The sequence below is a fragment of the Tetrao urogallus genome, assembly GCF_951394365.1.
Source record: "Tetrao urogallus genome assembly, chromosome: 9".
Classification (NCBI taxonomy): Eukaryota; Metazoa; Chordata; class Aves; order Galliformes; family Phasianidae; genus Tetrao; species Tetrao urogallus.
The window spans coordinates 19,313,109-19,327,537 of NC_136822.1; the positions used below are offsets into that span (position 1 = coordinate 19,313,109).

General features: G+C 43.6%; 1 protein-coding gene across 1 annotated transcript; it reads right to left on the minus strand.

The window, feature by feature from the left end:
• Nucleotides 1-6,919: 6,919 nt before the first annotated feature.
• On the minus strand, nt 6,920-13,332 carry SAMD7 (sterile alpha motif domain containing 7; the record flags this gene model as incomplete). The annotated part of the gene is made up of 8 exons (XM_079539876.1): nt 6,920-7,192; nt 7,850-7,960; nt 8,383-8,504; nt 9,394-10,073; nt 11,781-11,859; nt 12,186-12,322; nt 12,462-12,588; nt 13,230-13,332. The coding sequence occupies 8 exons, from the start codon at nt 13,330-13,332 to the stop codon at nt 6,920-6,922; spliced, it is 1,632 nt and encodes a 543-aa protein (XP_079396002.1).
• Nucleotides 13,333-14,429: the final 1,097 nt, after the last annotated feature.

Genomic DNA, 14,429 nt, shown 5'->3' on the forward strand with positions numbered 1-14,429 from the left:
CAGTGCTGTTTTTGGTACTCCATCTCCCGGGCGCTTTCCCGGTGCTGTTGCTGGGCAGAACGGTTACACAAGTTACAAATTAAGCTGACTGCAGGGAGAACTATAAAAAGTACCGCTGGAGAGCGAAAATGACAAATACACGGATTTGAAGGCTTTTATGATGACAATAAAACAACCTCCTGTAACCTGTAGGCAGAATACATTTAGTCAAAGATGCGTTTATGAAAGACGATCATCTTAACAGCAGTTTGATGTGCTTCACATACAGTGATGCACAGACACATCTCAGGCTGAGGCTTTCTTACAGGGAGACTTCCAGCCATTCATAGCTGGTGGCTCACTAACCGTAACAGCCTGCCATTGGTGCTGAAACGTGGCTTGGCAGCCAAAGCACCCAAGTGTTAATGACAGGACACCAGCACAGAAAGATGCTATCTTCCAAAAAAGCACTTTGGGCTTCTGCTTCATCTCCATTTTATTTTCTTCACAGAGCTTTTGATTAATCTGAAGCTTGAGAAACAGTAACTTGCAGGAGCAGTTCTGAGGACAGTTGGGCATTGAGCTGCATGTTGGAGCGGCACAGTGAGCAAAGTGACCACCTCAAGCAGATTTTGGAAAGCACCAGGAAGGGAGGGTGATACAGGTGAAGTATCCTCCAGTGTGAGGTGCTGAGTGGAGCAGTCACTGTCATTTTGAACACAGAGCCTGTCAAGACTGAATTTTATGTGGAACAAGCTGGTTTGTAGTCACAAGTACAGCCAGAGGACAAAGGAGAAGCAAGTGGCAAAGGAGTCAAGAAGACCAGGCAGTGGAAGGGAAGGTTCAGCTGCTTGCGTTTAAGGTTAGTGTACCTGTTAACTGTGGGGCAGGCTAGAAAAGAAGCATTTCAGAGCCTTGCAAGATGTTCACAGTCTCTTAAGTGACAGCTGCCATTTCTATTGGAGTAGGGTTTCAGAATCATGACCACTTGAGTTGCTGTTGTGAAGGATATTGCGTGCAAGTGGAGTGGTTTCCTTCAACTGAAGCAAAACCCACAGCATTTCATTAGCTTCTTTTCTCTCTTCTTTACTCTGTGTGATCTAATGTGGCAGTAGGGATGCTGGAAACATTTTTAAAAAGAAAGAGAGAAAAAGGGTATATTCACAAAACAAAAACACATGAGCTATTAACTAAAACTCATCTCTAGCTGTCTGTGTAAGAACCCTGGAGGCAAAAGGAGTTTTCCATGGTCTTTTTTTTGTTCTTATATGCTGCTATTGGGTATCCTTTATTGGCTTCTTAGGCAGGACACTGAGTCAGGTGTGCTCTACTCTCTCTTTTCTTATACCCTTACATTCACTTGTTCTTGGCAGTTCATTGGCATGTGCACTATTGGTAGTCCCATCGTCTTGGACCAGTGTTGGTCATCCTGGATCTGTAAGATGATATAGCCTTACCTCTATGACATAGTTAATATGCACCAGAAGTGCAAATCTACATGTTGGCAACTGAGTTACTGGCAGGCATGTCACAAATTGCCCTTTGAGTCACACTGCCATTTGCAATACAGAAATTGAGGTAACACAAAGTCTGACAAAATGTCTGTTCTGCTGAACAAACCATTTGCTTTTATGAAGTTGGGCCCATTATTAATCCTTCTGGCTTTGAGGGAAGAGACAGGAAAACACAGGTCAGAGTTATTTCAACTGTTATGTTGACAGGCAGGAAGGCAGACAGGGGGAAGAGCAAGACAGAAGGGAGGAGCTTCTGTAGAGGGAGTCAAGAAAGATGCAGAAATTCCCTCACAGCATGTTTGGGACCTTTTCATTGACATCTACATGCGATAGCGTGCTGGAGGTCATTCTGGAGTGACCTCCTGTCTTATCCAGCCAGCTTCAGCATTGGTTATGGATTCAAAATGTAAAGGATATGTGCCTTGTAATGTACAGCAACGCGTGCTTTCAAGGCAGGTTTAGCTAGCATCCACCCACAAACACGAGCCATTACTCAGAGGCACAGTACAGTGTAGACGTACCCTGAATCACCTCCATCACAGAAGCTTGTAAAGAAGCTTGCAGAAGCTTGAGTTAGCCATTTAGCTTTTAATTTAGCAGAGCAACAAATATTCGTTAGAAATACCGTCAGAGTTTTCTTTCACTAAGATTCTTCTTAAATACTTGCACTCTTGCCAGTTGCTCTTCACTTCTGTATAACTCAGAATTATTTGACAGACATAACTTACAAAAAACCATGAAGTAAACATGAATTTCCTCTTATTCTGGTCCTTATGTAATTAGTTTCATCAATTTCAAATGCCAGCTTTTTTTTTTGTTTCTTGCAAGAATGTACTTTTATCTCTGACTGGTGATCCCTATGAGGTCAGTTCTGCGGAGAACCAGCTGAGGCTGTCGGGGAAAAAGAGGCTTGCTTCTACTCTGTATTTTTTGGCAGTGGCAGAAGAGGAGGAGAAGAATGGTAATGGCAAAGGACATAGCATTAGGAAAAGCTAAATGTTGTTTTATAAAACCACAAGTTTCCTATTATGACTACCAGTATTTGAGTTTAAAATCCTTGTTCTATAAAAATGTGATTCTGGTGTTTACATCTCTCAAATTAACAGACTCAGCCAGGAGCGGGTGGTTGCTTTGCAGGCTGTCTTTCAATAACAGCCTGTTGGAAGCCCATGAATCACAGGCTGAGCAGCACTCATCTCTAGCAGAGCTGTTTTAACCCTGTAACTGAAGGTTAATTAGAAGATGAAATGCAGGTCGGCTTGATGTTTTCCTTTTTCCCCTTGGTTGTGAGGGGTTCTTCTGTTTGCTGTTGTGGTTGGTTGGTTTTTATTTCAGTAGTTCACTCATGCAGACATCACATGTGGGTTTTTAAATATTGTGTAAGAAAAACATCTATTCATGTCTTCATTGTGTTACAGGGAAAAATATTGTTCTCTGTGTAACACTGGGCTAAGAAGAATCTAGGTATAAGTTCTTCTGTTCTATGACCTAGATAAGATTTTGTACCCTTATCAACAGTGAGACTGTTGGCTCAAGAGCACCATGCAGAGAGTAGCAGAACTAATACTTGCTTGGGTAAGTACAGGCATAGGTAAACTTGGCAGTGGGCAAAGGAAAGGAATGCATAAAGGCCAAGTAACAGAGTAATCCTTGTGGCCTCAGATGAGAAAGAAGAGGTGAGCTTTTCCTTTGCCATAACAGATGTTTGTGTTATATTTAAATCACTGTAGCAATATGGCCATATATTACAGCATGAAGGGCTTAGTCAAAACAGGGCATCACAGGAAGGAGAACTGTGGTGAACACCCAGCCTCACTGAGCTGTTATTTCCCTGTGAATAATGAATGGCTTAGATGAAAATATCAGGTCAGATAGGCTGATTCATAGAGAATTATGCTTGTTCCTCAGACCAGAGGTTTTGCAAGGGGTTGAAGTGAGCACCTGCTTTGATGAAGTTAGAGCTGATGCCATTTGCTATGGCAAGTAGTACAGCAAATTTTAAAGCATGGAAGAAACTGATTCAGCAAAAAAAGTGCTGAGTTTTGTATATTGTATTAGGAGTAGAATGAACAGCTTACGTACAAAGGAGGCCTTATGGAAGGTTATCACAACAGTTTTCTATTGCAGCTATGTGATCTGACAGCTGCACAGGGCTTTGAGTTTTATTTACGTGCCCTGTAAAATGCACTGTATATCTATGGCAGTCCAAAGCCTTTCTTAGTTGGCTTGTGCATCTGGGTTGTGCTAGAAAGCTCAATTATGTCCTTCCTTGTTCCTCACGCAACAAAGGATGGCACTCTTAAAAGTAAAGATTTCTATCCACATATGTTCACATCTGTCCACTTCAATTAGAAATTTATTTTCTGATCCAGCTTACTGCTACTGCGCAGTAGATGCTGAGTCCAAAAATTCTCTCGATGGCATGTGTATTATAAGGCATCATATGCTATTATAAGGCATCGTATGCATTCCTCTGATTTAAATAGCATTGCAGAAAAAAACAAGTGCAGTGGTGGTGTAGCCACTAGAAAGTTACTGACTTCCACAGTTGTTCCAGCTCTGTTACATATTTGCAGTAGCTAACTGCACCCTTTTGCAGCTGGAATAAGCATTAAAACCATGAAGCTCACATGGCTGCTGAGAATCAGCAAAGCTTCGAGTGTTTCCTTGTAAGCACAGTTCATGAAAACACCTCAAAATCTGAAAGCAAGGCAGTTTGTACTGATTCTGTATCGTTAGTGTTTTGACTTTTTTTTTTTTCATTCTTTCAGAAGTGTTTGTCAGAGGGGAAAGTTGAACTGTTAGTCATATTCCCTATATTAGAAATAGAACAGATTGTGTCCATTTAGGTAAATCCATTTCTTTCAGTTTCACTCTGCCACTGAGTGCAGCCTGGGCCTCGCTGCACTGTGGCTGCTCTGACCATGACCCCCGTTTGGATTTCTGGGAAGGAGAGCCCGGGATGTGCAAAGGATCCTATACTTTGTTAATTGCAGCACTGTCAGGCTTGTCATGCTTTGATCCAGCTTTCTCTGCTTTTCTAACTGTTCATGGCTGAGCCACTGACAAAAAACCAGCGCTCACATTCTTCAGAACCAGATTTCAGTCTTTGTTCCCTAGCACGTAGGATTTGAACTCCAGCTCCTCTGCTGTTACTCCAGGAAAACAAGCCCTGTTTGCTCACATCCCTGCTCTGGACACCCAGCTGCGTGCTGTGCTGCCGTTCCCTTGGGGGCTGCCTCTGCAAAGTGCTCATGGCTGGGCAGCGACATCGTGTGGCCCTGTGGGCCCCCAGCTGCGTTTGGTCCTGCAGCAAAGAGGGCTTGAGAGCCAGGACACCATCTGAAAACCAGCAGTGCATTGTGTTTAATTAGATAAGTGGCATTGTTGATGCGTTGGTCAGTTTTACAAAAGAAAAGAGTTAGACCTTGTTTCAGACACCCAACAGTATTGATGCATCTGATGCTTTTTTTTTTTTTTCTTAACAACATGTTGACTATATAAAAATATTTTCTAGTATTTTCTTTTTCATTGATGGCTCATGAACCATCTGCTGCAGAAAAAGGAAAATCACAAGAGTTGAACCTTCTGTGAGAGGAAACTTTTTCTTCTAGTGTCAGTAATCTGAGACATTACATGTTGAAACACCATGTGAAAACATTACAACCAGACTGTGACTTCTTTACAGTGATAATTGTGCTTTATCCAGAATCTGCAAAAGTAAACATTTTTTACTTATCAAATTGTTATAAAATTCTTCTACCCACCTTACTAAAGTTTAAAATCTTGGAAAAACAGAAAAAATATTGAAGAGAACAGATGTTAACACTGAAATTCACTGAAACAAAGCAAACAGCAAACTAATGGCCATTCCAAGATTATTTCTGCTGTTGTAGTTGTTTTTCAGACAGTCTTGGAATTATATCTAGGCTTTCCAGTTTGGGATTTTAATTTTCTGGATATTGTGAAGTATCCAATAAACAGTACCTTGTATGAAAGATGCTCATAGATGATGCATAAGACATAAACCAGACTCTTATGGTAATGGAAAGACTCTCATTAATTTCACCAGATCACAGGCATAAAGGTCAGTACCTCACTTAGGAGATTCCCTTAGGGCCTGTCTGCATCTTCGGGGTATTATGTTGTACAGCAATTCACACTTCTCCTTTGGGCCTAACTGGAATTCATCAATGAAACCTGAAAACATAAACCTACTTACAGTATCTGAAGATATAAGCACAGAGCCCAGCAGTGCTGTAACTGGTGGTGGTGGCAGAGTTTTCAGCAAAGAAGAGTCATGCTGAATTCTTAGAGCAAGACTTTGCTGTTTCAGGAAAGGAATATGAGAGGTGTTTGCCTCTCCTCTCAAGGCTACAGACAGCGCAGTAAGATGAACACTGTAAGTTACTGCTGCTAACTTCTAACCTCATATCATCTACTGCACAAATGTTTGATTTACAGTATCAAAAATAATAAAATGTTTTTTCTCAGGCTGAAGCTGAAGAAAGGTGCCCACAGTCTAAAATACAAGAACGTTCCTCTTCGTGCATTTGTACACTTGCCATTTGCACAACAGTGCACCTCTCGGTCTTTTTTCGTGTGGGCACAGAAACAAAACAAAGGAGAGGAAATCTAAAGTAGCAATATACAGCAGATCACTGATCAGTCAGCACTCAGTTTACAAGACTTAGTTTTCTCAAAACCATTTGTGTGCCCTTCAGAGTCAAGTTTTCTTCAAAGAGGAGGGTGGAGGACAGTTCCAGTACCTCAGTGAAAGAACAGCCTGTGACAAAACCCTTAATGAGGGAATAAAGATAATTCACACAGGGTTCATTATGGAATGCTGGCGATTTTTCTCTAGCTAAAAACTCCACTTTGTGGTTTGCTGTGAGATATTTAACCAGCAGTAGCAGGAGTGAGCAGAAAGCACATTTCATCTTGTGAAGAATGCTGAGTGTGCTGCTGGGGAAAGACTTCCATGGCTTGCCCAGGTGAGCAGAGGGGAAGGGTGCTTTGAGCTGCTGCTTCCAGGATGTGGCTGTCTGTGTGGCTTCCCAGCAGTCTGCTTCTGCTTTGTTCTGAGCTCTGCTCACCTATGCAGTCACACAGTGCAGATTCCAAGCCTGGCAGTAAGCTGTAGATTTTTCCTCAGCAGCCTGCACAGCTGTACGGAGTGTTCTCTGAGCCTCTGACAGATTTCAGCAGTGTTAATTGTGCTGATACCCTATTCAATGAATTGCACTTGAAAGTAATTGCACTAATATGTAGTCCTATGTTTTTAAGTGCTTTTCAGATAGCACAATGCAGCTGATTTCATTCAGTCCCAATCCCATGCAGAGGTTTCAGGCTGCAGCTACCCTCTCAAACACCTGGTAACTGAAGGCTCCTGTATTATTAGAAACATTTTACGTCTTGGGCCCAGCTCAACTCTTCTGAAAAGTGATCATCTGGAAGTCAGCCTGTGGTCCGTCTGCATCACATGGATGATCCCTGCTTTCTGAAACAATCTGTTCCACTGTTTTTGAAGTCTCCAGGCCCTGTGAGCAGGGGCTGTCCAACGCATCGCCGCTGCTGTTGCAGCGAAGAGGAGAGGTGATGTCGGAGGGCTGCTCTGGGGGTTTGCCTGGAGCAGGAGGCAGGGGCACGGACAGGGGAAGGTTCATCATGTAGAACACATTGCCCAGACGCCGAGACACCTTCAAAGACAGAAACAAAATCGCAGTGGTTGTTTCAGGAGGTGATTTTGCTGTCAATAAATGTCAAGGTTGGCTCTTGTGTAGCAGTGCCAGAGACGTGGCCTGGAAGCTGCCTTGTCCCCTCCAAGGATTAGCAGTGGTTAACAAAAGTGAACAAAATCCACGATGAAAGTAAGAGCAGAAAATTTCAAACATAGAGGGACAGCCTGTCTACAAATCATTTAAGATTCTATTCCCAGGAAGACTGTAGAAACCTTTACGTGGTGGATTTTAAAGGTCAGATTGGAGCTAAAGCAAGTATGTATCAGAACAGTTCTTAACGGTGAGAAAGGACAAAGAGGAACACAAGGGAGTAAATCCATCAAATACCTTTGCATTACCAGGCTCAGCCCAGTCTCCAGCACTGCTGTGTCCTGAATCTGCCCTGAGCATCTCTCAAACTGTTAGTCCTGACACCCCACCTCCACTGACCCTCTGCTGCTTCATGCGGAGGTGCAAAAGCAAACCCTGCTGGAGGAATTTCTTTTCCCCCACTATTATAGCAATAAGCTTATGAGCGAGAAAAAAATGTGGCTTAGTTTGGAAAAAAAACATCTTGATTGCTTCTGAGCCTTTCACATCTGCATGACTTGCTAGTTTTGGTACATTTGATATTACCTGAGAACGGATTTTTAATGCTGGCCCGAGTTTTAATCCCATGGTATCTAGGAGATGTTCTTCTGTTAGCAGTGGGAGGGTTTCTCCATCGATAGCATGGTCTTTGAATATCTGATGAAAAGAAAATAACATCGAGGTGTGCCCAAACAGAATTCACCAGTTATTCTTTATGCTTAACCCTGAGCTGTAGACAACAGACAGAGGAAATCATTTCAGTGTTTTATCTTCATGTTTCTCTCGTAACTGCAGTGTGGTGTCCTTTGTTCAGATATATGGACATCTGCACATTTTCCTGTAGCTTATCTACTTGTTTTTAGCAAGTGGGGACTTAGTAATCTTTTGGTGTTACTTAGTGTTGGTTTGGTGCATCTGTTGGTTTTGTTGTTTTTTTGTTGGTTGGTTGGTTGCTGTTTTGTAAGATGGTGACAACTAGTAAGCCTCTATATTTGTCGTATTTATTTGCTGATCTTAAATCTAGATGATCCTAAAGACCTTAAAATGTGACAGTGACCATTAGGTGTGTTTGTCATCACCTGGGCATAATCGGAGCAGCCTGGGAGGCTAATGATGAAGCTGTACACATCATCAACCGTCCACTTGCGGATGTCTTCAATGGTGGAAATGTCTTCTCCGTTCAGGATCAGGCCATGTGCTGCTTTAAGGAAGAAACACAGATGTTATTTTTGTAGAATTCTGCTGGCAAACCAGTAGGAGAAGAATGTTGATGTAAGGTTATGTACACTGCATGAACAGCACCGTGCAGTCACCGATACGGTAATCCTTGACGCCAAAGTCACTGGAGAGTTGTAACTGGTCTTGGAGGGTTTGCTTTTATTTGCTGTATGCACTGTACATACCAGTCACTGAATGTACAAAGCACACTGCAGCATTTCCAACAGCATTATCCAGTGCTGTTGATTCGTTATACTTTACCACTGTTTTACCTTCATCCAGAGATTTTGTTTAAATTCCTGTTGCAGACAGGAACTGAATAGTTAACATGCATCGTTTGTTTTTTCAGTGAGATGGTATCTTTGGTAAATGATCCTGCACAAACATCCCAGCCTGTTCTCATGTCAGGTACTGGGATGTTTTGTGCCATTTGTACATTTAAAAGCCTCAAAGCTTTAGAAACTGTGATTGTTGTACAGTGACCTTGTGACTATGTCTTATGTAGAGTTCCTATAGAAGACAAGGTTCTCCTAAAGCAGTACAGCTTTAATGGGATTCCTCGTCCCATCCAGCAGAACCCTGGGGAACCCTAAGGTGCTGCCAACTTCACTGTGTTATTACATTGCCCTGCAAATAAACCCTGAAACCTCCACTGTGCCAGGAAGCTGCAGGTCTGCAGGTAGGGAAAGCCACTCTTTACCATTGTTGACATGGACTTACCAAGTCTTTTTGCAGCATAGGAGTTCTATATTAAGTTGCCGTGACTGTTGTACCCAAATTTGCTTTAAAGAAGCGGAAGACATAAGAGCAATTCAATAGAGACAGTGACTATTGACATGCCATTTTAACTGTAATCTGGAGACCTGACAAACCTGGAGGTAGCAGTGGGTTGCTGGGAACTGGAAATCCATATGGTAGTGCTGAGAACGGGATGGCAGACGGGTACATGTACTTGTCATCAAAAGCAGCACAGGAGCTATTAGACTCCTTCTCACTTGTGTTGTTGCAGCTGTTGGGTTCAGCAGAAATTTCGTGATTAGCACAGTTTTTTCTCAAGTCTTGCTCCAACTCTTTGCAGTTTTTGGCAACTGCTGACAGCTCCACCTGATTTTTGCTTTGTTCGTGTTTGTTTGGCGTCTCCACCTCCGCCTCTTTCTTGTCTTCTTTCTCATCATCTGCTGCAGTGGAAGCCGGGTCTGTACTTTTGTCTTCAGCTTGGCTCTTGGTGCCGTTGGCCCCGCAGTCTGCAGCTTTGTGGTTTGCAGCTCTCCTCCCCGGCCGGCGGCTCCTCTCCCTTTGCAGGGTGCTGACGGGGGGGTAGGGGCTGGTGGCCATCAGCATGGTGTTACCATGGATGTCGTCGAGGGTGGTACGATGAACGTACAAGTCACTGGGAAGGTGTCCTTCAGGCAGCCTGTGCCTTCCACGGAAAGCAATGGGGCTGGCCGGCATCCCGTGGTAAAGGAAAGGTGCTTCCAGGCTCAGCAGTCCTTTCCGATGAGCTTTCTCCATTTCTTTTTGCTGAAAAATAGCACTCATCTCCATCTCCATTCTAAGAGACACACAGAGCACGAGCAGTCAGGGCAGCTCAGTTCCTCGATCCCCTCTTTTTTTCATGTCAGATTAAAACCAAGCTATAGTTGAAGAGATTAAAGAGTACTGCTTTTCATCCCTCTGCCCTGTATTGCTATTTGTGAGATGTCACAAATACTGCAGGTGGAATGGTGAGCTTGCCTATATTTAATATGTTGCCAAGTACATACAGTAAACTAAAAGGAAGATAAGATATACTTGTCATGTGATACCTCTGTGCACTATTTCAGACAAGAAAAAGAGAAGTGTTGTTTGTGTATCAGCAATCCAGGCATTATAACAGGGGTTACATTCTCTTCAGATTTGGAAAAGTGTCTCTGGGGTCATAAGGGCCAAAGGCTACAGAAAATAAACGATTAATATTTCCAATCAGGAAATTATACTGAAAACTGGAAAATGGCAGTGATTTTGTAAATATTCTGGAGTTGAGAGATGGGAGAACTGAGCCCATCTAACAGCACAAAGCAGAGGGGCTGCAGCTTCCTTTCTTGCTTTGAGAAATCTGCAGTGGAATTTCTATATTCTTATTTGAAAAAGGGCTTATGAGGTCAACAAAGCCCATAAAGGGAGCTTAGATAGCCTTCCAAACACTGCAATAAGAGTACCAGGACAGAGAGGCTGACTTGTGGGGGACTTCTCCTTAGAACTGTCAAGAAAACCTCTTGGGCAGCAGGTGACTGTTGCATCACTCCTTACAGTCCAGTTCTTTTTTCCCTCTACCCTCTTTTCAGCTGTGCCACAGTCTGCATCCTCAACTTCCTGCTTTCAGTGTGTGACGGTGTTTTGCCTGTGCCCCATTTTCTTGTACATCTTGCCCAATTATCATTACTCACACACTGCTCTTAGGTGGAGGTAAACAGCAGAGCGTGACACCTCACTTGTTTTTCTCCAGGGTTTATCGTGTGGCAGAAGCTATCTGAAACACGGTGCTGATTCAAGTGCTGTGCTATGGGGGGTTTGGTAATCAGGTCTGGCTGACTGAAGAGCTCGAGACACACCTGTCATAATTCTGAGATGTGTGATCAGGATGTATCTCTTCTTTGATCTTAATCTTACTGTGTGAGGGATGCTGCAACCGCTGGAGCCCAGCACGGCTCTGGTTGGGGCTGGAGTTGATGGAGATGGTGTGGCTGTAAGGGAGGGCATTTAACCAGCAACTGATTGCACTGGTGCTATTCAAACAACCTGTCTGTGGTAATCTGCCAGTCGGATTGTTTGACTGCAGCAGGAAGGCTGCCCACCCACCTTGGCAGGGCAGAGGTGCAGCTCAGTCATCCCTGCAGCCCAGCTGTGGAGGCTGAAGATATTGCATACGATAGCACAGCTGTAAAGTTTGAATTTGAATTTGTTTTTGACTTTTTGTAACTTTGGGGTGTTTGGATCCAGAGTTCAAGGGCTGGGTCTGAAACCTGCAGTGTGTTTGTTTCTTTAACCAGGCTGAGGATTTGGTTTCTTTTCTTTGTATCATTTTAAGGCTAAAGGAGAATAGGGGCAAGCAGAAATTTCAATGGCTTCAGAGATAGGAGTGCCCTCTGGTTTGCTGGGTGATGTGAAAAAGAATCTCAATCATCCCCAATAAGCCCCAACAAAGCCTGTGAGTTCCTGACTTCCATCTGCTGCCCCAATCCCAGCTGCATCTAACAGCAAAGCTTATTGCAGGCAATACCTGGCAATATTTTGCTTCTGAACCAGTTCCTGTCTTCTGGCCACAGCCTCCATGGATTCTGGTTGGAGAAAGCCATACCCTTAAAGGAAGGGGAAGAAAAGTCTTTAGTCTTTTTCCTCAAGCAAACATATAAAGCCCAAAGCCACGCAGAAGCACTTTAAGAGCTTTTCAAGACTCAAACTGTGTGCTTTGCCAGCAAGCCAGAACAACTTTGAGTTAAATTAAATGCTATCTGTGTTCATTGCCTCTGTGGTAATAAGTAGGAGAAGCATGAAGCCTGGCACCAGGTGTGTAGTTAGGTGCACCTGCCAGTGTCTGTAAAGGAAAGGGACAGCAGGGCTGTGTTGTAGACACTGCTGATAAAGCTTCAGAAAGCTCTGGGTGCTGCAGGCAATGCTTTGCTACCTGGGCCTGGGTAGATGCGGCTGGGCAGCAGGCTGGGCATGCTGCTGTGCTGCGGGACTGCGGGCCCCAGGTGCGACGCGATGTGAATCTGCCTCGGGTCGGCCGTGGCCGTCATTTCAGCTGAAGGTAACAGATCTCTGAAACAAACATACGTTCAGACACAGAAGGGGACATTCTTCAGTTAATAGTAATGTGAGATTTTTAGGTACTCGAGGACGGCACAGGACTGTTTATTCTGTATCTGCAGTGTTGCTACAGAGAAGCGTTGCAGAATACCTGTCAACCAGCCGAGGCTCGAACTGGGAGGGGATTGCCTGCATTCTCTGCTGGGCTGTGCCCATCAGCTGAGGGTTCACTGCCATCAGCTGGTTCCTCATGAGCATCTCTTGTCGCTGCCGCAGTTCTGGCACAAAGCACACACAGAAAGTGATTCTTTCTGTAGTAAAACTCTAGCAGAAAAATAGTTTCTGTATGATTTAGCAAATCACGCTTTTCTTAGCAACGTCATCTAAGAAAAAGACAACTTCACTGCCACCTTAACCACTTTGTTTAAATAGTGCAGTTTTATGCAGTCAGTCACAAAACTAAACAGAATGTGCACTGTCAAGTGAATAAAAGGACAACTTACAACGAGCAATAATTCACATATCACTATTAAACAGCCAGAAATGTCAAGTTCTCTGCTTGAGAGAGTTTCATTCCTAATGCCATTTTCCTTTAAAGTAGTTGTATTAGCTGGGACCTGCAGTGAGGCAGAAGCTCTGGAAAGAGCCTGCAGCTGTATGGCAGAACCTCACAATGCCCAGTTAACACTTCTGTTGCTGAGTTCCTCTGTGGCCTTGACAACTCTTCCAGCTGCTTTGCATCTCTTGATCAAATTCTGGATGCCAAGAATTTCCCATGTTAACTTTTAACTACCTTAATGGAGAAATATTCCTCCAATTATTCCTGAGACAAACTTGAGATACCTTTTTAAAGGTATCTCTGCAGAGATTAGCAGTTCTGTAAACAAACATGGAGTTAGTTGGGTTTCTTCCTGCTTACCTCCTGCTGCCATGCCGCTTGCTAGACGATAGAGGTGCTTTTCTTCCAGTGCTCCCTGTTCCCCCAGGATAGACATTTTTCTCATGTGATCTCGTGGAGTCATACTTCAAGGAGACGGCAGCAACTTTTCCAAGGTAAAGAACTGGATTGACAGGTCCAAAGAAAGGAAGGAGACATTCAGTGATGCAAGGAATTGGCAGGTTATACCAGTTATTGCTCAGATAAGCAAGTAGTCCTTCTGGCAGTCACAACCATGCCCTTCAGTGCTTGGGGATTATACTGGTTATCAGAAAGAAACTTTGAGTTTTCAGAACAGCGCAAATGTTTCTGTTTATACTGAGTTGTTCAGTGTTCTTGGTCTTACTGTGTGGGGCAAGTCAGGATGTTGTGAAGTATCAGCTGTTCAGAAGGATGTCTTGAGGCCAATATCGTTTGACTGCAGCCCTGAGAACTGTGACATGAACTCATAGCCTATAAGGTAAATATCCCTGTTCTGAATGGGGAATTGTGATCATATAGGGCCCTGTCTGCTAGCTGAAAGAGATGGAAAGAAGTGGCAGAAGTAAGCAGTTCCAAATCACATCAGCCTCTTCAGACTGCCAAGTGACGTGAAAAAGGTAAAAGAATGTATGTGCTTTGTAGTGATGAAAATGGTGATTAAAAATTCAGATTTATGGGTAGATGAAGTCAGATGAACAGTAAAAATCTAGACAGAAAACTGCACTACTAATGCATTGTAGAACAGCTGTACTTCATTGAGGTGGATTGCATCAGCATTTCTGAGTCTGCCCAAACAAGCAGGTGGCTAGATTACAAGTGATCCTGATAGCGAGGGAATGAGTAATCACAAAGCACCCTGCTCAGGATCTGGGGGCAATGATCTACACAGGATTATCAGTGTAAATGCCAGCCTTCTCCAGGAACTCATTTAGCCCGTTGGCTTGTTTTATTTTTCCTCACATTTATGTTAAACTTGCTTGCTTTGCAGGCTGGAATATATTTTCGTTTTTATACTCTGTTGTGCCTGCTCTTGGTCTTACTGAGTCAATACCTGTGTTCCCCAGAGCTGCTATGATGAAATCCCACTGTGGGATCCGTTTCATTTTGGTGACTCCCCACAATGACAGCAGTGCTATAAAGCCACCACTGAGACCAAATAGGGTGTGACAAGTGGGCACGGTTAGGGGTGAGCACAAGGCT